Source organism: Vanellus vanellus, assembly GCF_965231255.1.
Source record: "Vanellus vanellus genome assembly, chromosome: 16".
Lineage (NCBI taxonomy): Eukaryota > Metazoa > Chordata > Aves > Charadriiformes > Charadriidae > Vanellus > Vanellus vanellus.
The window spans coordinates 5,046,002-5,070,854 of record NC_138921.1 but is presented as its reverse complement, the minus strand read 5'-3'; the positions used below and the strand labels follow the sequence as shown (position 1 = coordinate 5,070,854).

At 39.5% G+C, this 24,853-nt stretch overlaps 1 protein-coding gene across 1 annotated transcript in view; it reads left to right on the top strand.

Moving 5' to 3' along the window:
* Positions 1-24,853, top strand: part of SPPL3 (signal peptide peptidase like 3) — a gene marked incomplete at its 5' end in the record, with an annotated part of 65,021 nt that overhangs the window by 20,737 nt on the left and 19,431 nt on the right. Inside the window, 2 exons of the mRNA XM_082491914.1 lie at positions 16,771-16,848; positions 22,984-23,072. Of these exons, the coding sequence (XP_082348040.1) occupies positions 16,771-16,848; positions 22,984-23,072 (167 nt within the window). The remainder of the gene's footprint in view (positions 1-16,770; positions 16,849-22,983; positions 23,073-24,853) is intronic.

Below are 24,853 nucleotides of genomic sequence, written 5' to 3'. Positions count from 1 at the left end.
AGTCAACAAGAAATGCTAATATGGTCGAGTCAGCTTTGTCATCTTGCAACTATATTTTTTTGCAGTTTAACTTGTGTTGGAGTTGAGTTTATCTTCCTCTAGTTCCGATGCGAGTGCCTTTGCCTGTAGGCTGCTCTGGGATTAAAAGAGCGTTCCAAGGGTGAACTCGGTTATTTTTAGGAAGGTTAAACATCTGGATGTTCACTACAAAATCTTTTCCAGGAAAGCGTTTTGTTCCTGAGCAAGAAATACCAGCAGAAATATAAATGCAGTACAACAGCATGTAATCTCTGGCTTCCCAGGGGACTCTGGTGTTTTCGGGCTGGTCTGTTGCTTAAAGTAACTCTGAGGATTACTGAAGGATATTGGGAGGATTTACCTCTGTATATTTTTGTAGGTGGCTTTCAGACATGGCAATCCAGAACAAGGGTGAAACCGGGCAGGGGTGCCAAATTAGAAAGGAAGGAATGGTTATGGGGGACATAAGAAATACCTTTGTAATGTTTCTAAGACTCTGCGTGTTTGCATTCTGCAAAAGTAGATTTTTTGGTTGATTGATAGGTTGATTAGTAGAAAATTGTCCTCTGTCAGTGTTAAACAGTTTTCTAGATTCAGAAAATACAGAAATGTTACAGGTACAATGTAGGATTTGGAGAAGAAAATTTACGTTGTACGTAATGGTTTTAAGGCATTCCTGTACACATTGTATGTGTGGGGGGGGAAAACCTCAAAGTTCTGAAAGTTAAATGAATTAAATGTGTTTAACTGAAATAACTTTGTAGAGAGCTAGACTTCAGTTTTATATGAGCTGTCTTACACCCCTGATTATACAGAATACTACTTTAAAAATGTATCTCGACTGTCTAGCTTGAAACTTGAACAAAAGTCTTATGCAAATACACTAATGTGTTTTGAAATTCCAAATTTCAGCAATATTGATTGCTAAAAAATTGCATTTGCAGCTGAGTGGTGTTTTATCCCCCTTAACGTTTTCCAGGTGCTGCTTAAAGAACTGTGACATTCCTTTTTCATTTTCTTAACATGTTTTGAGTATCTTTAGCTCTACACTTTTTTTTTTCTCAAGCAGGAAAACGTAAGATTTTAAAAATTTAATTAGTTACCAATTTTCTAATATTGTTGATATGATGACAAATATATTTGTAGTGAGAGGCAATTTTGTAACTAACTGATACGTAGGTGGTTTATGTACCCCTTGAGGATTTCAAAACCTCTCGTGTTTATGTACCGAGAAGCTTACGTCTCTCCAGTTGCGTGTGAGCTGGTCTAATAAGGGATTGCTCCTCTCCACAAATATTGTTTGATTTTACTTGTATGCATTATGATAGCATGAGACTGCTGCTGAGTTGAAAAGACTTCTGATTATTTGAAATGCTTAAATCTGGTCACTCTCTTTAATTTGTATCTTGTTATTTACTACATATATTACATGAAAATGTGAATTGAAATAGATGCTGCAGGATCAGCATTTAAACTTCCAGCATGTAAAATTTCCTGGAAGGCCGAGTGCTCTACTACAGCATCAGCAGCATGTCTTTAAAACCACAGAGTGTTTGTTGTACAGTAGCGTCTAGGAAGATGCCAGGCATGTATTAAGTCATTCGGAGCCTGCTGGTACATGGGCATCCCTATCAAGCTCAGTGGTTCTATATTTTTCCTAAAAGTATTGAGCTATTAATTCCCTAATCCTTAGGGAAATTATTTTAAATTGATGTAAAAATTAGAGACTGTTGATTCAGTGGGCTTCAGGATTCATACAAAAGTGTCAGTTTACACTTTTCAAAGCAATTCTCTTTAAAGATGGGGAAAATAGAAGTTAACATGACTTGTATTTATGAGTTTTCCTTTCTATCCGTGTGGTTGGAAGTGTCACGGTTTTTAATAACACCTGACAAATCTGATGTGGCTGTTCCTGGCACTGCTGGATTGGACTTCTGTCTGGGTTACAGCTCTGTTGTTGAAGATTTAATCTGACTCTGCTGTAACATTTAATGAATAGCTAAGTAAAACGTTCTTTTTTTAAGTGGCTCACTGCTCTGATGTGTTCCAGTTTGTCTAGCATACAACACCCATTAAATGAGTACAACTTGAATTAATAAAATAAAATGAATGTTACACTAAGAGGGAGATGTGAACAAAAGTTATCATCTTGGGTCCTTTTGCTACAGAGTGTCAGTTGTATATTTACGATGACCATTGCAAATTAATGGACGACCCGTGAATAGGAGAGAACTTAATTTCCTGTGTAGTGTTATCTTGATGCTTTTACGTAGAAGTTTATTTTTTAAAAGGCAAACGTTTTGTCCAGTAAAAGCAGTCTTTTTGGTTTCGTTTGGGATTTCTAGTAGCTTTTGAATATAGTTACCCCCAGGCTTGCAGCAATAGTATAGGCTCAGCCTCTGTTGTCTGACATGGATTAGGCATGTATGGGTCAAGTCTGTGTTTGTAGAAGGAGAATGGTATGTAATGAAATGACAATATCTCTCTGATAAAACTAGTTAAATTTTCAAGTGGGCGTAATTTGGTACTGTCAAATATAAATTTAATTTGGTCCTGTACATGAAGCCTCATATACTTCAATTTGTCCAAAAGGTTTACGTGGTGCAGTGCTGAAGGCGTGACAGCTGCTGTTAGGAGAGTTTGCTTTTAATAATCCTGGCAGCGTTCAGAGGCTCCGCATGGGAGATGCCTCTCATAATCTGTCTGAACATTATCGTTTCATTAAACCTCCGCTGTTTAGAGTAAGTGAGTACAAAAGAGCAGTAGGACACGTTCTCCTCCTTTTTCTTGTTTCTCAGGACTGAAAAGAACATACTGGATAATATGCTTGGAATGGGTCCGTTTGTTTTTTGTGGTGTTTGGGTTTTGGTTTCCCACCCCTGAAAGCACAACGCATGAAAGTGGAAGAACTGCTGTCTCTTGTATTATCACTAGTGTTTGTGTGACTATGGAGATGTTAATCTGAAAATGAACTTGGAGTTTGGGGGGAGAAATTGTTCAACTGGATCAGTTTCCCATTTAGTGCTGGGAAAGAATATGAATTCCCCTATTGCTGGTAACATAATTTTAGGTCATTTAATCTCATAGTTCCCGCATTTGGTGTTTCCTTTTGCCTGTGTCTGCTTCTCTCCTTACTGTGTATTCTTCTGGGGCAAATAAACTCGGTTCTTATCTCTCCCAGTCGTCTTAGAAACTCTTCTGCACTTGTTCCAGACTGATAATTCTGCTCACATTAAAGCTGAATTCACAGTTAAATACCAGTGCCCGCCTTCTGCTTTAATAGACCTCTCTCTTTCCTGTGCTGTATTTATTGTTTGCTCTTGAAAAATACGCTTAAAAGTAAGAGAAATAAAGAGGAGAGAACAGCTCAGGAAAAATGTGACTACAGAAGTGTCTATCCAAAATACGCGTTAGTAGGCTCAGTAGGACAGGAAAAATCATAATGCTCGTAATGTAAAACCTTAATTGACTTCTGTACTAAATCATACGCAGTTTTAACAAGTTAATTGCATTAGAGTCTGTTTATATGCATTTAGTGCCACGCTAACAGTTTACGCTGAAGTTGTGTTCCCTAGCTTCACGCTACCCTGAGTCACTGAGCCTTTGGCACAGGTACCTTGGAAACACGCTGCACTGATTGTCTGTATTTCTTTGTAGTGCTTTGTACATCTCGGTGCTTTACGCTCAGAAATGTTCTTCCTGTAGTAAATACATGTAGCGCTCTGATTCACTTGGTTCTGTTTTCTTTCTGTACTAAGTAAAATAGCCATTCTTTCCCTTTGATTAAGAGACTCTGTGGAGTGTGTCGTGTGCTTGTGGGTGTGAGAATTTTACCTTGAGTTAATAGGGAGTCATCGACTCCCATCAGAACAGGAGCAAAATCCCAGTTTTAAGCTTAATTTCCCCCCTCCACCTCCTTAGTTGTAACTGAACTAATCACGGGAATCATGGTGTGTTCAAATACAGCTTTGTGCATTCTCTCTGGGTGGGATCCATTCAGCAGCAAAAAGATGCTGTTTGACATCCCGGTAATGTAGATCCTAACCATATTTGATGCTTGAATTTTTTTCCTGTTTGAAGGAGTTTATTTTTTGTAAAGAAGTTGCTTTGCATTTACTATTTAAAGTTATTTATTTATTTATTTATTTTAGAATTGTACTTCTGGTTTTGTGAACAGCAGTGCATTATTCCTGTACAAATGGAGTACTGGAACCATGATATATTATCATTCCAGTATTACGGAAAACCTGTTATGAGATTTTACTTAAAGCTTTTCATTCTAACTGCATGTAAGGTTTGGTTTTTTGTGTGGCTTTTTTATATTTTAAACTCTTTGCTTTTCACTTATATTGGAAAGTAGAAGGGGTGCTATTTTCAGTCAGTGTTTCTGCTTCAACGAAGAAATTAAACATGCCTTAAATTTTCTGGGTTCAACTGCTGGTGGTTCCTTGACCACTTGAAGCTCATTTTTCCCCCTCTAGCACTTTTTCCTTGTATTATCAGGAATAACGATGGTACTTTCTGCTTATATCAATATGCTTTTTGATCACGTTTGTATGTTTGGGGAATAGATTGATTCATCATAAGTGTTTGACTTTTGTGCCTGTATCTGCCAAAGTAATCTGAAACTACTGTAGAGCTTTCGGTCTACTACAGACCCGAGAAGCTTTTTTTTGTTCTTGAGATGAATGAGAGTAGAGCTGAAGTCTTACTGTCACCCGCTTTTCTAAATTTAGAAAAACTTAAAGTCTGAGTGGCACAGTTTTAAAGTACTCAAAAGCAAGGCTGGTCCAGTATGACCAATTGTATGAGCTTATTTTGGTGCTCTGGGAATATGTGGGAGGAAGGTTGGGGTTGGGGGTTTGGTGGGTTGGGTTTGATTTTTCTTTTTTCTTTTTCTTTTTTTTTTTCTTTTAGTCAAAACATAATTTGTGTGTGTGTATGTGTCTGTGTAAGACTTCTACAGGACATGATATTGTCAGAGGTTGTACATTAATTGTTTGGCAATAGCTTGCAAAGTCAATATAAATCTCTTAGTCGTGAGACAGAGGTTTGCTCGCCACTGTCTTCCTGGTCCAGCTGGAGCAGCAGTGAAGACTGGGACAAATAGTTAATTCCAAATGATGAAAACTCCCACGTTTTATCAGCTTGGACGACGCGTAGGACAAGGCTTAGGGTCCTCTGAGATGCTGTTGGCTGAAAGTAATAACTTGTGCTGTAGTAGCTGTGTTAACAGTGTTGAGTCATGATATAAATTGCTTGTCAGCGTTTTCACTGCAGCGGCCCTGCTCGGAACAGGTCTTCCCGCTCCTGTGAGAGCGAAATACCCACCCTGAGCCCACGTGCAGGCTGTTCTGACTGTGCTGTGGCTGCAGCCGTAACCGTTAGGTTGTAGACATCTCACGGGATAGCTTGGATGGAGCTTTGTTATTGAACGGGGGATTCTTGTGCAGAAGAGACTTGTTCTTCAAGCAGTAAATGTATTTTATTGTAAATTGGAAGTAGGGAATGTCCTTGTGTTTTAGGTGATTGTTAGTTGTTTATCGTTAATGAGCTTTTCTGTTAAATAGAAAACGGCTTACAGAGATCAAAACATAGATGGGAGCCTAAGGTGAAGACTTGGGGGAAGTTTTTGTCATCTTCCTGTCACTAGAATAAATGCCGTAAAATGAAACCTGGCACTACGCAGCCTTCTGTCTAATGCAGAACTGTACTACCAAGTGATTGAAAACTCTGGGTTGCATATATGACTGGGATATAAATTGATACCTTTATAACCCAAAAAGGTCTTAGCTGTCAAAATTGCAGAAAACTTTCCTGCGCCAGGGGTAGCCACTGACATTTCCGAATGGCCCTCCCTGAAAGCCCAGTGGTGGTTGGGTCACGATGAGGCTGCCCAGCGTAGACAGCTTGCACAGTGGTACTCTGTAGACTTAAAATTACAGTAACCACACCCTTGATTTGCCTTTTTTTTTTCTGATGTAAAACAGGCTATTTTTGGAATATTCATACAGTTGAAAGTGGTAATTTAGATAGAAGAGCTGTTTCAGCAAAGCTTTGGGATAGGCTAAATATTGGACTGACCTTTGCAGAGTTCACTGGTCTGTTGGAATCTGAGAATTTACATAGAGATATATGCTTGTGGTTCTGGCAAGAAGGATTGTGCACAACAGATCTTGATTTGATCTCTTCTCTTCTCCCTCCTTCCAGTCCTTCTTTTGATTATTTGTGGAAGGTGGAAACAGTTTTCCAGATGAGGAAAAGTCTTCCTATGTGGATTATGCAACTTCAGTTCGTTCTTGTGGCTGAGCCGCAACCTTCTTGCTTTGTTAGATGTCTCTTACATATATTTATGTAAATTTACATATTTATGTGTTTACATCTTGTTCTGATATTTGCTGATGGTAATTCTTCCACAAGAGCATTATATTCATATTCTTGTTTGGCAGTTTATATGGTACTACAGGAAAACTTGAATCTATCTTCTGCAGTCCACTGAAGTCTTCAATAAATTGATAAACTGTGAAGACAATTACAGGCAAGAAAATTGCTTTACTTAGAGTTCAGCAAATGAGTCTTATCTCTTTTTCTAATTCTCATGAAGTGTGGTTTTTAACATACTAATAGTTTGGCCCTTGCAAATGCAGTATGGCTACTTCTTGTACCTCACTGAACACCCTTACACGTTAACGATGCTGGGGTTTACTTGACAGTCTCATTAACGGATTGCCTGCGCATCAAGATGTTATGCTGTGGTAGGACCATGCAGCTGTACCAAAGGGGGTTGCAAAAATGTACAGGTGCTCAAAAGGGCTTGTGGGGACAGATAACTTTATTATAGTTTTCAAGAGATGGATGCTACAGCATGCTGCGACTGTAGAGTTGACTCGTGAAAACAAATCCAGAAGGACTGAAATAGCACAAAATAGCATAAAATGGTGTTGTAGATCGCAGAAACTACAGTACCTGTGGTCTGTTTTGAAAACTAACTTAATTAAACCAGTGCTAACATGCACAGAAGGTTAGTTAGAAGGCAATAGGAAGGTTAGTTTTGTTTAATTTACATTGGCTCCAGTAAAGCTTGGATTACAGGTGTATGTATTACAGTGTACTTAATCAGACCTAACTGTAAGCTGCTCCCGAAAGGGTTTTTGGTCCTACCTTGTCCCTCGCCACATGTTGACTCCTTTCGTCTTTGCGTCATACCTAGTAATTGTGCAACTGCTGGTCTGAATGAAAACTCGCTTCACAAAAACGATAATTTGCCAGGTCAGCTTGCTGGTTTGCTGGGGTAATTTTTCCACCTCTTTTTTTCTTTTCCTGCCCATGAATAAAATAAGCTTTACTAGCAAAACCCAAGCTAATTGTAATGGCAAATTTTTGAAAAAGGAGGTTTTCTTGGCAGAGCTCTATGAATGCTGCTGAAGTCAGAGGTGAGCTAACTTAAAGTGGCAAAAATTTGCAGTGTGGGGCTGGCCTGTTAGGCTCTCTTGCCTCCGACTTTTGATTTTCAAACCAACAGAGGCAAATCCTGTCTTAAGCTAGAGTCCTTTAGATTTAAGTGTCAAGAAGGGATAAAAGTAGTAATTGTTTTAAAAAGTAAAAGCAGAGCTGTGCCTTGGCTCAGCAGTTGGCTGGGGCTGGTCTGTAGTAGGATGCCAGCGTTCTGGGATAAGTTAGCTGATCTGAGACAGCTCGATTAAAATAAACACGACACAATTAAAATACAAAATTGAGTAAAACATTTACTACTAACAGGCTCTGTGTTTTGATATCAAATGTGGTTTTCCATATATTCTCGTTCAGTTTAACTCACTGAAAGGATACAGACTAACTTTTCTTCCATGGGGATCCGTTATTGCAGACATCATTGTATGGATGTTTTGTTCACATTTTCAAAAAATGTTTGCAGTCGTGCATACGTGTGATACAGTTTCAAAATGTACTTCTGAAGAGGATTCCTTGGCTGGTGGTGATACATACTTGGCAGTAAAAGCATGCCCTGCTTTTCGTGACATTTTATTTTTTCTTTCTTTGGGAAAGAAAGATGGGGAGGTTGCCAGATCTTTTTTGTTTGCCTGTTTTAGAGCAAAAACCCGAACCCAAACCGAATCAACCAACCAACGCTTCTCAATAAAACAACGAACCTCAAAAAAGTAAATTTATTTTTGTGGTAGGTAAGAGGTGAAAATTATGTATTCAGACTCCCATTCAGTTTACAAATAGATAGTGTGAACTAGAAACACCTGTACTTTCTGTTGCAGCAATGTCAAAGACATTCAATATGGTTTTGGATATTTATTTTGGTTCTGGCTACTTCAACAGATGCGTGTCCAGTACATCTTAGTAATAGATGTAATTTTTCTCCCCTAACAATAGCAAATTCCTCTCCTGAGTATGCTGTTTAGTGTGCTTCCACCAGAGAGATGTGGAGGTCATGAGCTGAGGATGCGTTTGAGGTAGAGGGACGCTGTTCTGTGGTGGTTGGAAACAACGCTCCTTCGAATGAGGAAGGTATTCTTACCCTTCCATGCAGGGACTGGAAGTTGTGCTCCCATTCCTGCGGGGAAGGGAGTGCTCCAAGCTGAATGGGAAATCTGGAAACCTCCCAGTTGCTGTAATTCTTAACTGTGAAACATGTAATTCTTTGTTCTGTTGGCAAACAGTCGGGTGAACCAAAAGGGTAGCTCCGATAATGTTTTTAACAGAAAATGTTTTTTTGCAAGATTGTCTCTCCTGATGCCTTACTGGCTGTATGTTTCAGTTTCCTCTCAAAATGAGCTCAGAGGAGTGTTTTTCCTTAGCAATTCAGTTGGGAGCTTGACGTTTGGTTTTAGGGTGAGAGTTTTAGGAAAGCGGCTTTCTGGAAAGCGTAGAAGAGGGAATTGGGTTTTTTAGTTGGATGTGTAAATATATATATATATTGTATTTAATAGTGTGCAAATGTTCTGAGCCCTTTGTGTGATAAACAGCAGAATTATTCTCCGGTTACAACTTTGAAACGCCTGCCTGCCCCCTAACCAAGTCTGCATAGGAAAATCTGGTTTCAGTGGGACATCTCAAATTACTCTTTTTTTTTTTTCACTTTGGATTTGCTTTAAGCTTTTTTTCTGATATGATCCGTGTTTCCATAAATTACTCGGACTTAGCAGACTCTATCTGCACGTGACAATGAGATGAAATTGCAAACTGACTTTAGAAAACAAGCTATTCCTTTAACGTAAGTGAAGCCATAGCAATTTGCTTGTTTTTCCTATGAATCACACTAAAGAATGGAATAGTGTTGAGATATGTTTACAGCTGCGGGTGCCATGACTTCACGCTTAAAATTATACCTTTAACTGTTACACTCAGATTTAACTTTGGTTTGGCAGCAAGCCTAATGGAGGCTCTTAAATATGTATATATATTGCACATGTAAGGCAGTTGAAAGAGGCTTTTTAGTTATACCCTTGACCTGGAATCCAGTGAAGGAAAAAAGTAGTATTGGTTTTACTTACAGAGTGAGTCCGCCCCCCAACCAGAATGAATATTTGCGCAATTAACTGTAATTGATCTTCATGTACACGGCGGTGCTCTTCTTTCATGTGCCCTAGGGCTGGGATCTGGAGTCCTGGGGTTTGATTTGCTCATCTTAATAAATGATGCTACAGTGGTAGCTCACAAATGCCCTGCACTGTAGCATTGAAAATTAATTGCTCTCAGCAATACGTTGTCCTAATCATGTATTCTCTCATAGGTCTTTGAAGGAATAAAATAGTAGAACGTTTGGCAAATATCAGAGACGAGTAGATTCAAGAAAACATTTTTCTCGTGAGTGGCATATTCATGCATGATCGAAAGAAAATAGATGCACAGGGTCATTGCAGCAGTGTGAAGCTGAACGTTGAATTCTGCCTACAGCTGATAGCTCCAGAAGCCAGGGGTGGGGCAGGGGAAGTGAGTTGCAAAATATTCTTCAACTTGTCTTGAATTTACCAACTAGTATTTCTTGAATTTCTGTTTTTCTATTGCTGTAGCAATCACTGATGTAATAAACACATTAATCAGTTTTTGAAAGATATAAAACCCTTGGAGGAGAGAGAGGCAGGAACTTTCTCCATCCCTGATTTTTGTCATTTTACACCAGATTTCCAGCAAAAGTTGGTTGTTGAGGTTTGGGGTTTTCTTCTTCTTTTTTTTTTTTTTTTTTTTTCTGGTTCCCTTTGAAAGAATTGACTGTTGGCTGAGATGGGACCCTCAAACTGAATGCATCAAGTTCTGAAAAGGAGTGATGAGTAATAATAGGGCAGGGATGGAGATGCTTCATTGTCACCTTTCCAATGCTGGTACCTGCCTACATGGAGTTTTCTTCTGAAGAGAATGGAAATTGGGAAAGTGGGACATGTTTTTTGGTGGGCATGGATTGTTTTCACTTATCTTGTGAGGAGACCGATGTTTTTAGTTGTAGATGAAGAGTACCATATTGATCGAATAAATAGTCGCGGCTTTTGGTGTGGGCTGAAGAGTATTTGAAGTTATGTGTGGTCACTTCTCAAGCAGCGACATTTTTCAAAAACTGAAAGATGCAGGACCCAGTTTACCCCAGTTGTGTCTGGTATGAGAAGCTCCCCATGAGTTTTGAAGGACTTTTGGTAAAGGAGGAAAAAGTACAGACTAAAATTGTAGTCAGAAAGACTTACATTAGATGTCAAGAAAAGTATTCTCATTTCACTAATGAGTGTTTTAAACAACAGGTGAGGTAAACATCTGTCATGACCGACTGTTTGTCTTTCTCAAAAATAAGATCAAATTATAACTCAAGGGATTAAATGAAATCCTGGCATTCCTGTCAATGTGAATTTCTGTGATTCTGTGACAGATGTCTGCAAGTTGTAGATTTGGTCCCATTAAACAAAGTAAAAGACCTGTCTCTTCTATTTTTATCCATCCTTACTCTGGCCTATCAGGTCTGCTTATTTTCCTTTTCTAGTTTTATTTTTCTTAATCTTGAAAGTGCTTGGATATTATGATCACTGATAAATACGCCATGAAGTGCAATCTTCTGTTCTTCATGGGAACTTCAGTGAAGTTAGTTCAGTTACTGCACTTCTCAAGTTGATGTGATTTATTTGTTGCTCTATTGTTTGCGTTCTCATGTATGTACAGTAAATGCAGGGAAAGTTGCTGCTGTTCTAACAGCTTCTGTATGAGAATGATTCACGTCCAAGGCCTTTAGCATGCGTTGCTATGGAAGCTTCGGTGCCAGCCTTCTCATTTCCCCCTCGGCAGAATTTTTCACAGTAATTCCTCTTGTACCTGAAAGTCAGGGGAGTGGTATTTGCTACTGAAACATTGAGGGGCTGAATTTCTTTGATTATCCATTTAATAGGCTTCCTGTGCAAAGAGAAAGAGGGTTTTATTTTGGTTACATAAAACTCTGAGGCAATAGTTTTGGGGTACTTAAGCCAATGCTGCCACTGAAAAGTCTTTCCTCTCTTGATTTTTGTGTCCAGAAACATACCAGATTAGGAATCTGGATCACTTGAGAAACCTACCCATTCATTCTCCATTATTATTCAAGCAGACAAGTCCCCTGATCTAGTTTTCTATGTGGTTTTGCAAATGGTTGTGCTGCCGCGGGATGAAGAAAGAGAATAGGTGAGTGAGAAAAGGTGAGAAGAAGTTGCTCTTGTAATGGCAGTGTTGGCTTGTGGTCACATCAGTCAGGCTGGCCCATGACGAGTAGGTTATGTCGAGGGTAATGCGCTGTGCTGTCATCAGGAGACACGTTTGGTTCCTAGTTCTGTCTTTTTCTGGGTCTTCATTGAACAAAGTGAGTTGCAGGTACTTGTCACTCACACGGAGGGCAAAAAGAAGTACCAGCCTTTGCCTAAGGGACTCCTTCTGCTGGTTCAGAAGGACTGTTGAGACTCCAATCAAGAAACTGCTTATCTTTGGGTGATAAGGAAGACCTGAAACACGAAAATCAGTGCTTGCATTGACTGGGTGATTTTCTTGAGTTGGAAGTTCAAAAGAAACAAGAAAAACAGAGGAAATAAGAAGCTCGTACATAATAGGAGAACAGTAGGGCTAAAAGAGCGGGTTTTATAAGAATTTCCTAGCACTCAGATGGCAGAGACCCTGTAGGGTGAAGGTTCATGGTCAAAGACAGGTGAGCTTGGACCTGTGGCCACAGGGAAAAGAGCTTGACCTGCAGCTACTGATAGGGAGGAAAGAGAGCTTGCAAGTGTCTCTAATGGAACGCTATTCCTGTTGTTGCAGCTTTTTTTAGCTGGTTACCGTCTCCTCTAGCTGTGCATGAAGCGGGTCTCTGTTCCCTTGGGAATACAGAAGGTATTCATTTTTTCCCAGAAGAAGGGAGAGTGCTGCTTGGAACGCCAGCTGTAACTGGTGTGGCATATTTTGCATGGTTACTGTTTGGGACGCGTGGAAGTGGTGGTGTGTCGCAATGGCTGGGCATCCCTGGAATTGCTCTGTAGGTAAAGGTCTATGGAGCGGTCTGTGCCAGGCTGGAGAGCTCGCTGCTTGGATTGTTGTCTGGACAATACTTTCACTGTATAGCTGCAGGGCTGACACACAGAATATGTTATAGAACAGTGCTTGCTGTGTCTCTGTCTTGGCGTGCCTTAGCAGGCTCTGTGTTGTAAGCACTTGCCCATGAAGCTGCCAGAAATAGATGCCTAATGGCAGAGAATGTGCTAAAATTGATCTCAGCCGTGTAAAGATGCAGGTTCAGAGTGAGATGCCGAGTTGTAGAGCGGGCGTTTGGGAAGTTACCTCTCACTAGCTGGCTGAGAAAAGGAGCTTAGAGAGAAAAGCAAGCCATCGGTGTGTTTGGTTTTGTGAAGTACTTGGCTCTAATAACTATAAATAGTTACTTGTCACTTGACTGAGTTAGCCAGGATCTGTCTGACAGCCTGATTAAATGACTGACTTCTGAAACAACTCCCTTACGTGGATGTTGAATTTCAGGTGTGGGAGTGTAAGAATCCTAACAAATGTACTTCCCTGGGAAAACCAATGGTGTCTTTGTATTTTGAGCAATGTTCTGCATATACTCTAGAGTTTAGACACGGGCTGGTAGTTGTTCTTGTAATGTGGCACACAGATGAACTGCACTGAAGTAAGTCCTTCAAAAGACATCAGTCTTTAGCATGGCCTTATGCAGTATTAATTTTCAGAATGAGAATGAAGAATAACGATCTTTTCTTCACGGATTGTCATGTAGTAAGTACTAAGAATTGTTTCTAAAAAATCAGTATTTAAGTCAAAGGACAACTATGCACGGGCTTGTTACAGGCATTTTCTGTGCATAAGTTTCCACTACTTGTTCTGAGATTAAATAATTTTACAGAAGTACCTTGTAGAAGGCAGATGGTTTCATTTTCATATGTGCAGTGGAAGGCTGGTTAAATGTGACTGCACAAAATTTCGTAAGTGTGGGGTTTTGTTTTGGTTGTGGCTGATCCCATTTGAGAAGAACATAGCACTGATGCCATGTTTGGCTGTGGGAGTATGCAAACTTGCATACTTGAAATACGCTTATAGGAGAATCCAGTTATATGCATATGGACTCTGTTGGGCTTGTAGAAGGTCATTTAAAACTCAGTTAAAAATACAAATGGCTTTGCAGATCACTATCTGGCATTTTGAATAATATTCAAAACTTTGAAGTAATCTTACTTCTCAATTTTTCATGTGGTGCTGTCATTTGCTTATTATCTCTAGTCTAGATTAATGCATTAGAAAGTGTTTATTTAGATCAAGGGGTTTAGTCTGTTAATGATCTGTGCAGTGGTTAAGATTTTAGGAATCAGTTCTGCTTTCGGGCTTAGTGCAATACCTTCTATAACGTAGATGTTAAAAAATAGATATTAAAATAGATGTTAAAAAGGTGCCGGCTTTTATTGCAGTGCGATTCACTTCAGCATTATAAAATTATTCTTGAAGTTTGCTTGTGGGCTACTCCTGTTGGAAACTCTGGATGGAATCTGGACATGCCCGAGCTGCTCGCTTGACTCCCGCCGTGCGGCTACTCATAGACTTGTCACACTGCGTGTGGTTTGTGCTGCTCTTCCTCCAGCTGCCTCCGGAAAAGGAGAGTGTGACTGTCTCTCCCTGCCCCTCTTTGCTGGGGGATCAGTGAACATGAGTTTTCCCAGGCCGTAATTGTGATACCAATATTAAGATTTTTAGGATGTCCTGCTGCAAGATCTTTGTGCGGAGAAGTCGGGAAACATCACTGGTCTGCTATGAGTTTATAATTACACTACTGTACTTTCCTTGTGTGGGATGGAAGGACTTCAGCGCTCGTTTCTCCCTTGCACGGACTCAGCAGATAGCTGTCCTAATCACCGCTGCAGCCTGCCAGTAGGGCTACGGTTATTAGGTCATTGTTTTCAAAGGGTTTGCAGGTATTCAGTTTCTTTCATTGTGTCAAGGGGACTTCAGTTTTTTTAAACAAAATTTAATGGATTATGCACAGGGCTGGTCCATGATCTGTGCACCGTCCTTGCTTTATCTGTTTTCTAAATCTTTCTAACACTTTCAGCCTTGTTTAGACTAATGTTTAGTAATTATGATGAAATGGCATTTTAATTATCATAGCTTCCAAAGTTGCCACCGGTGATGAATTGTATAGAAAACATTGTTCATCTCAAAAGTATTTGCCGATTTATGAAGATACAATTTTATGAACATCAGTTAATAAAGTTTAGTGTGTAACCCTGGGTGTGTTTAATGCCAGCTGAAATTCCATTCAATCATTTTGCTTTTCTTATACATTTGGAGTTCCTGAAGATTCTTTTAATAGATGAATTCCACTATTTATTCTCAAATCAAAACAGGATACAAAATTTCCCTTTCCCTTCACTCAAGGTTGGCTGAGGGAATGCTTCTCCTTGAAACCGAAGCTGGTAACAGCACGTAAAACTAATGTGCTCATCCTTAAGCCATTTCTTCTTGGTGTCTGCTTAGCTGTAAGCATTGGCTAAAAATAATATGCTATGAACTTTATTGTATGTAACCTGAACAGCATTTATATATACACCGATTGGAAGTGCTTAGTTACATATTGCATGCATTTGCAATTCCGTATATTGATCTTCATGGGTGCTTTTAAGGCCTCTGCTCCACCACCTGGAGACTAAAGGTCAAACGTGACCAAAATAAAAAATAAATACATATAAAGCTTAAGTTCATCTTTATGTGTTGACCAACTTCATAAGTAAATAAGACATCTGTTTTTCACTGTTATTGTGGAGTAATGTTGAAGTTACTTATGGTAACTAACAAAAGAAGTTTCTAATTTCTTAAAAGCTTATTCCACAAGTATATAATTTCATCTAAAAGAGGCAGTCTTTTTCAGTGATGTTTAATATTGAATTTCTGTAGTAGAAGCTTCACATTTGTGTTTATATATTAAAAAAGTATTTTAAAGTGTGCGTCTAGTGGTTTGGTAATTTTCTCTAAATTGCTTTTAAATTGGCAACGGGGTGAGTGATTCTTTAACTGTCTTCTATCTTCAGTTTTTATTTGCTTAGTGATGTTTAATTTGGAACTATCATGTAATTCAATTATCTTTGTTCCATATCCATAGTCTTGCTGAAATTAGGCTTTTTGGTCTGTTTTCAGAAGTGTTTAGTTATCTTTTTTTTTGTAGGATAAGACTAATGCAGTTAACATTGGGCATTATTCTTTTCCATTACTTTAGCACAAGTTGTTGAAAAACGTTGGGAGTTGCAGCGCGGCTCCTGGAGCCTCCCCTGGTGTGGTGTTCCCCCACCAGCGTGGTGGCCCTCTGCTTGGCTCACTCCAGTGTGCCTCTGCCTTTCTCTTTTGGGCCCCCAAAACTGTAGGCAGTACTCGAGATATGGTTTCACAAGTGCTGAGTAGTGTGATCGTTTCTCCTGACTTACGAGCTGTCGTCGTCTTAAGGTCCCTCTTGAAGGGTTTTCTGTCCACTGGCATGTCAGCCCCACTCTCCCCAGCTGGCTGGCGGCTGGGAACTGGCTGAGGCTGCCTCTCTCCCCGGGTCCAGATCAAAAGAAGTTTCAGCGTAAGCTGCAGAGTAGGGTTTTGTCTGTCAAGGATAGGGAAAAAAAAAAAAAAGGTGAATATTAATATTTATATTTCTGTGCTTTTAGCAAAACGTGTGTTGTATCAGGAAATGGATCTAAATAATGTTGAGTTTTAAGGCTCCTGCTGGAATTTCTATGGGGAATCCTGTATCAAGGTGTCTGCAAAACGTAACGGAGAAGAAATTGTGTGTGGTTTAATAAATGCATATTGCAGCTTGTGGGGTTTGGGGTTTTTTTTATTTGTTTGTTTGTTTTTCCTGGACTAAGGGAACCTTGACTGCCATATTGCGACTTAACTATTATTGGTTAAGACGTAAGAAACCTTACAGAAGTCAGGTTAGAGTTAGTTTCATGCAAGGTTGCCTTAGTTGCAACTGAAGCAATTTTAATATGTTTGAGAAAAAAAAGAATTTGATTGGGGTGAGTTCAGAACAAATTACCACAAGGATTTTGAATTGTCCTTTCGTTGTTGTACAGATTTTGCATGCTGCGGTGTTGAATATAAAAAGTTAATTTACAAGGTACAGGTTTTATATTCCTAGATGATACAAGAACTTTAGAGCTTTGTCATCCAATTCTCCATTTGTATTACAAGAAAAAGAATTAGCAAATGGCAGTGGAGAAATGGACACTCACGATGACGCACCTGCCTTCTTTTTCCCAATTCTAGGGCATATTCCCTTGTGGATTCCAGTCAAGTGTCTACTTTCCTGATTTCTATTCTCCTCATAGTCTACGGCAGTTTCAGGTAAGACTTTTCTTTAAGGTTCTGCAGAATTTTTCTTTTTCAAATGAAAATACGGCAAGTGACTGAATACAGTTTATGTTTATGCCTTTTGTTTCACTGTATCTTTGCCAGACTGATGGCTAATGTAATGAAAATGTCTTGCTTCTGAAAAGGAAATGGAAAAGGAAGAAAAAGTAGCTAATTGGCGGTTCTGAAAGATATAATTGTATGTCAAGTTACAAGCATGTATGTCTTCAAGCACTAACTTCTAAGTTATCTCTGTAAAATTGTGTTTCAGAGGGTATAAAAGGATTGTCAAGAGAGATAGAAATGTAATGTTCTCGATAGTAGAATTTTATATATAATGTTTCAGTGTTGGTCGATTCAGCACGTCCTTGTTGTGATTGCAAACAAGTCTCGTAAAACAGAGATTCCCGAGTCCCACTGCTACTTACTTGAGTGTGAGTAACAGCTTAATAGAGAAGTGGGAAACACCGTCAGTGTTGAATTCCAGCAAAGTGTCTGAGAACTGCTGCAGGATAGGTTTGAATCTTCAAAAATGAAATTTGCCCCACTCTAGGAGACTTGAGTACAGCTTAGATCAAACATTGTTGTCCCTTTAGACTTGCAGCTTGTGTTATGCCATCTGTTTTAATGTAGTGGCACCTACGAACTAAGATTCATACTGACATTAAAAAAAAATAATCACAGCATGAAAGTATTATTTTTTTTTCAAGTACAGCCTGTTTTTCTTCCTGTTTCTTGAAGAACATTGCTTCATTTAACAAGTCTATGGTGAAAGGCCATACATTCACGATGAAGTCTCTGAACTGCTATGAGTATTCCTGAAATAGATGATAGCCATGGTCATACATATGATGTAAGTCGCAGCTGTTAAGATAAGAGGTTTTAAACTGCCTTCGTAAGTTAATGAAATCATATAATGAAAAAGCCATTTTTTTCTAAGAGCTGTCTGTTGCTGCTAGAGAGCATTAGGTAACAGCACTGCTGATGGAATGAAATTAGAAGGCCTTAGGAAAACAAAATTGAAAGATGATGAAAATTTAAAAAAAAGAAATAAAAGGTTGTATTTGTTTAGCTTTTTCTTCAGGTTTTGTGTCAGCCTAGCATATAGTTGAGGGGCTAATTCCATTTTTAAGTATTTGCATTTATGCAGTTGTGTAAAAAGGAACAGCATCTGGCTGCAAGAAGCCGTAGCATTTATTAAAATTAAATTGTGAAAACATAATGCAATATAAAACAGCAGGAGTGCTTGAATTTAAATTGCCTGCCCTTCTCAGAGTGCCTTGCTCTTAAAAATATTCCCCTGCTGTTTGCTGTCCTATTCCTATATACACATGCTCTTTAACCATCTTGTCCTGTGATTTAAATTTAAAACTGCTCACATAACAAGGTCTGCGAACTTCAGAACAGCCTAGCTTATTGGATGCAGTAGTGGAATGGTGATAGACACAAATCCATTGAGGAAATGCCCCGTTCTAGTCCACTTCCTTTGCACGTATCCTGAAGACCCCGAGATGCAGAAGCTATTACAGACCAAGATTGGGTCCCATCGTTTTAAAATTAATTTCCTATATGCAGTTTTCTTTAGCAGATGTCTGAGTGGAAACCCACAGTTGTGATGGCGACTTGGACTAATTCCCATTCTGTTTGGTCAGCAAGTGCAGTCAAAAGCAGGGGTTTTTTTTACAGAAAATTGTGAAATGGTGTTAACAAAGGGGTCTAAGATACAATTAAGTTATTTAAGAAATTCAGCTGTGATAGTAAGTTGCAAAATTATAGTCATCTGGAAATTCCTAAAGTACTAAAATAAAAACTTCTGGCAAAGTGGGTGGATTTTCTTAGAAAAGTGATTTCCAGAAAGATGAAAGTAACAGCTTAGGCTGCTTGTTCTCAAATGGCAGCAGTGATGTCTTCATCTAGATTTGAGTGCTTCATCTCAAATGGAGCTGGCGTGAGACAAAAAGCAAATAGCACTCCTTAGATAACCTTCATGTTGCCGAAGGGGGGTTTGGTTTCTGATTTTCAGTCTGAAAAGAAGCAAATAGAGTTATTGTGGTATTGCTGGCAGGTGACTTAAACAGAAGTGCAGTAATAGGATCAGAAAGAATTGGGTGGATGAGTCATTAGGATAAAATCCACATGCGTGGTGGATCTAATCTAATGCAAGAGGTTTCAGGGGAACAAAGGAAAGCCTTGGTCCTCTGTCCTTATTCATACAAGCAGCGTTTGTCCGAAACTGAAACAAACAAGCAAACTCCAAACCCCCAAGATACTCGGAAGAATGTCCAATAGGTCATGGGTAAAGTCTGCCTCCAGAACAAAGTGCAGTTTATAGAGTTGAGTTCCTGCTTCTTTGTGGATGAACAAGTGTTTCCTTCCTACGTTTGTGCTTGGTCAGGAATTTTAGCTTCAAGCCCTTCTGAACATCTCCCCCATATACATTTTGACCGCCTCTCGGTCCTTGGACTTGGTATACTTTTATACTTGCCCTTTTGACAGTCAGTAATATCTTTCAAACAGTTACAGTCTGTGAACTGGAGCATGCGTATATATGTATTAATTACGGATTTTTAAAGAGGTGAACTTAGCTTGAAGCAGGTTGTTTTCCATGGGTTCTTGCAAGAGAGCCACCTATTCTTGTCCAGGTGCTTCTCTGTGATTTAAATGTTAGGGTTACCTTGCAGGCAGGTAACAGCTAAATCTTTTTCTATCCTATCACATACCCAGACATGGTCTCTCGGCTTATGTAAAGCCTGATTTAACCCAGAATCTATCTATTCAAGTATCTGCTTTTAAACCAAACCAAGAAGTGTGGGATGAAACAGGCGCATTCTGTCTCTAGGCTTTGGGTACCTAAAATAGGTGTGTAAATGGAAAATAGTTCAAACAGTGTCCTCATGGTTGGCTTTACGACTTGACATTTACTGAAATCAGGATACATATTTCACAATTAAAAAAAGAGAGGCTGTGCTTGGAGTTCGTAAGCACCCACAGCTGCAGCACTGGCAGGGGGGAACCAGAGGTTGGGACAGACCTTCTCACCGAATGCTACTGAGGCTGTCTGCGTGCGCACACCCAAGCGGGCGCACATAAAATACCTGCTGAAGGTGAGATGCTCTTATCAGAGATGTGGGACTCGGGCACGCTCACTCCATCGCTCTTACTCCGACTAGGCAGTGAAAACCTTTTTGTGTGCACTTTCTGCTATTGTTTCCCCTATTCTTATTCCCACCCCAGATCTTGCACTGGGACTGGCCCTTTAATCTCACAGCAAGGTTTTACAAGCGACTGTAGCAATCAATGTTAGAGCACAGAACATATTTTAGGCGCTCTCTCTCTAATATGCATTAAGATTTGATTGAATTAAACTCTCAGGTCAATGACTGATTCCGACTGTAATTTTTTTATTTGGAGCAATTGAAATCTGGCAGTTCTGTGGCAACCCACAATTCTCACAGCCCCGGAGCTGTTAAGATGGGTGACTGTCCTCACTAAGTAGAGCAAGAATATATTGCGTTTGCAGGCGACTCTATAGATACGTACTTGCTTTCATATTTTCTCCGTTGTTTCAGAAGAATACTCTCCTGCAGGGTGTCCCTGAAGCATTACTGCAGTGGAAGTGATCCATAGTTGAATCTGAACTTTCGTGGTGGTAGTGTGCCAGCAGCTTACTCACTCCCCTGGCCTCGGTGTAACCCTACCGCGCGGTTCCCTGCGGGAGGCTGAGCTTCGAAACATTGTGCTAGAAATCCTACCGGCTTGAACTGTGAGGACCCACAGAAGAAACGACTGTGTAGTTTATTGCCCGATGGGAGGTGCTGGCGCAATGTCGCCTTTGGAAGCCCAGCAGAAACTTGAACAAAAAAGCAAATGTTTCTCAGCTTGCGATTTCTTTACAGTCCAGTAGTTTTCAGTATATCTTGTTTTACAATATAATTTTTAACTTTCTTGCCGGATGTTTTAGTGATTACTTCTCAATTTTTTTATTACGTTATTGATAATTTGTAGCAGAGGGAAGGGCCAAATCATAACATGGTTGGAGATAATTCAGAAGTTGTCTTGGATCTTGGAGCAGCTGTGTTACTAAGTGACAGTAATTTCCTAATTTATGCTTACTTTTGAGGTAGGGATGCTTATAGGTAGTAATTGCTGACACTATTGCAATGAAAGAAAAAGGGCTGAAGTTGTTTATGAGCAGTAGATCTAATAGTCTCTTTCCAGTTTTCTTTGCGGATAGCAATGCCTTAAATTATGAGTTGCCCAATGCCACTGGGAGAATGATGGTGTGAAGTTCTTGCTAAACTGTGCTAATTCAGAGAGGAGTGAAACGCTGCTCTGAGAAAAGAATTATCTTATTTGGCTGAATCTTGGATCAAGTCCTGGAGGGTTGTCAGCCTCCTCCTGGAGTTTTATAGCTTGAGAGGAAAATGATGAGGCTACAATGCATTAATGGGGGAAAGGGAAGTGTGAATGAAGGATAAAGGCACTGCAAACAAAAGGCAGAGCAGAGGGATCTTTAGGAGAATGAGCTAAGAACAACAGATTAATTTGTTAGAATTTTAGTGTTCTCCATTGCCTCTTTGTGTTTTTGATAACGTTTTAGTTGGCGATCCACAATCTGTGTAGGAGTACTGTATGTCTGAAGTTGAAGCTTCCTCATATTTTGCCTGAGCCCAAAAGCTGCTTTAATTTGATACCACTCTTTGGGAGCACTTGCGTAATAGAAACAGAAGAAACAAACCCATTTTAGACTGGAAGAGCCTTTTTTTGTTGTTGTTTTTATTTTATACAGTGAAACTGCTCAACCCCTCTTTCTTTAACACACCACATCTGTCTTCATACTATAGGTCTATATGTGCTTGATTTCAGGTTGTGTGACTGCAGCACAAAATTGCTCATCTGTGCATTGCAGTAGGTAACATATACGTTAAAATGAAATAACTTTGATGCCTATACAATTGTGTAGAAGATTGTGGTGTATTCTTTACTTGTCTGACAAATTAGTAAAATTTGTTTACTTTGCATAGTACAGTTACTCACAGCTCAACTTGCAAAGGAGTTTTAATGCCTGTTGACCTGGAAGTTTTGCTGAAATACTTGGTATTTGATGCTGCTGCAGACATAAGAGATGAGCTGTACAGTCCTTCTGGTGGTTCTCGATAGCTTATTTGAATGAATAAATAAATCTGCAGCTAAATCATTGGTAACATGCATGCATCACAATGGGACTATCATGGTAAACTTGATTGCTACTATTTTTATATAAAACAACCTAGAATTTAACGACAGATTATTGCTGGCCAAAGCGGACCTTAAGTGAAATTACCCCGTTTCAGAAAGTTATGCCAAAATTTGTTAGAATATAATTTAGAAGTTGCATCACAATCAAAGGCTGTGGCAAAAGAGGTAGAATACTGTGTTATTTTGTAAGTTTTTAAAGTGTGGCTATCAAAATGAGAAGATGAATCAATTGGAGCTGAGCTGGGTGCATCAGGGAATGTTGTCAGCTCCTATGGATGAATTAAGTTGTATCAATTTGTACTATTTATTCAGAGCTTCCTCTAGTCATCTGTTCTGCCTATATCTAAAGTTATCTATCTGGTTACTTTCTAGGCTTTGCTGAAACTTTTCAATTAAGACAGACATTCAGCAGACAAGTACTTACAAGATAGTTTTGGTCATCATTCATAACAAGGTGTAGAGGAAGGAAATAATATTGTCTTAAAAATGAAACCTGATGGTTAAACTTGAAAGAAAAGGATCAAAATGAGAATTTTGAAAGAGTTCATATACATCAGAGAATTGAAACATTTATTGCATTTCCATCATGTTCTATGCTTGCCAGTAATGCAGATAAATATCTTCGTTGCGGTTTGTTGTTAACACTTACGAGTTCAGACACTATGGACTAGTCTCACTATTAGAACCTGTGTCATTTGCTGCCTCATCTGTAACTATTAAGGTTTTTTTTTATTTTTTATTTTCCAGTGTGTATGGTGTTTTTTCTAATAACCAGCATTAACGGGCTTTTTCAGGGAGAGGGTGCTGTGTTGGAGCAGTAATGAGACCATAGCTGATGAGCCTAAATAGGAGTTTGAAACTTGCCTGTTAAGTTTGCTTTGTTTCCTGCAGGTCTCTCAACATGGACTTTGAGAATCAAGACAAAGAGAAAGACAATAGCAGCGCAGCTGGGTCTTTTAATGGCAACAGCACCAATAACAGTAAGGGTTAGCTTTACTCCTTATCTTTCTTTCATCACTTCGGTGTGCTGCATCTTCTTTTGCTCCATCCATCTGTGTGTTTCAGTTAAGTGGGTTGTAGGTTCACCTGATATAATGGAACTGTTTTGTCTCAACGCTTACCGTCTTGCTATGCGCTACTAATACTGCTATGTAGTTCATGCCTGTGGAAGCTAAATTTAAAACATCGATGTAACATTTCCATAATGCATAGAAATTGCACACTGCACAATTTGTCAGCTTTTACTGGAAATGGAAACTGCTTTACTAAAAAAAAAAAAAATAAACAACAAAAAAAACACAAACAAACAAACAAAAAAACCCAAACCCAACAAACCACCACCCAGTTATGAGAAGGGAATGTGATTTCTTTTTGTCTGGAGTTTATCACCATGACAGTAGCCAGTCCGTAAGCAATGAGAGGTCTCATGGTATGCTAACAAGTCCATAAGGATGATTCAGCTTTATCAACAGAGAAATTGAAGTATAGAGTTCACATGGCTTTGGGCAACTCATTTATAATGGACAATAAAATATGTGTCTACACACAATCTATTCAGAGTGGGGATTAACATGTCAGCTCCTACATGGCGATTGTCCCCTCTGTAATCTATAAATAGATTCCAGACAGCTTGGTCATTTGAGGTGCACTGTTTTGCAAGTAAAAATATGTATGTGGACAGTTAGAGTGGAATGCGTAGTACACAATGTGCTGTAAATTCACACCTGAGTTTAACTTATAGCAATTTTTATGGGTATATTCTGAGAATAGGCTCTAGAATGAATCACAGAATCACAGAATGGTGAGGGTTGGAAGGGACCCCTGGAGATCACCTCATCCAGAGCAGGGTCACCCGGAGCAGGTTGCAGAGGAACACATCCAGGTGGGTTTTGAATGTCTCCAGAGAAGGAGACTCTGCAGCCTCTCTGGGCAGCCTGTTCCAGTGCTCTGCCACCCTCAAAGTGAAGAGTTTTTCCTCATGTTGAGATGGAACTTCCCATGTTCCAGTTTGCGCCCGTTGCCCCTTGTCCTGTCGCTGGGCACCACTGAAAGAGTCTGGCCCCATCCTCTTGCCACCTGCCCTGTAGATATTGATCAGCATTGATGAGATCCCCTCTCAGCCTTCTCCTCTCCAGGCTAAACAGAATAGTTTCAGCAAGTTTGGAAGACAGGAGTGAGAGATGTGAGCAGCCCTGTGCACAAAACCCTGAATGCTAAAGTTGCTTTGTTCAAACTAAGAAATATGATTTAAAAATTATAAAACGAATAACATATATTATGTTGTAGTGTCTTTTGCCTTTTTTTCTTAATATAGACTCTTGGAATGTACATGGTTGTCAGAGCACTGCTTCTGTTGACAACACAGAGCAAAGAGGTTGCTGTGCTTTGTGATTCAGCAACAAACAGTTGAGGCTTTTGGCATCTGGGAAGTCAGGGAAGGCAGCCTGGGGCTGGGGAACAGGCACATTATGGGGATTAACTGTCAAAACGATCAAAAAGGAAATGAAGAACTTTGACATTTAACACTGCAGGCACTAATTCCCGTATGCCAAGGTGGTTTGTAGTAAGTCATTTCTGGGGTTTTGTTTTGTTTGGTTTTTTTTCCTTGGAAGTTGAAGGGCATGTGAATAAATGCTCCTTCTCAAAGCAAAAGGAACTGGAGCTAAGTCAGAGATTAGAACACAGGAATTTCGCTGTCTTTGCACTGTCATCACTGGACTATCTATATTGTACTTTACCCTTTTGTACCAGACCTCAGTAA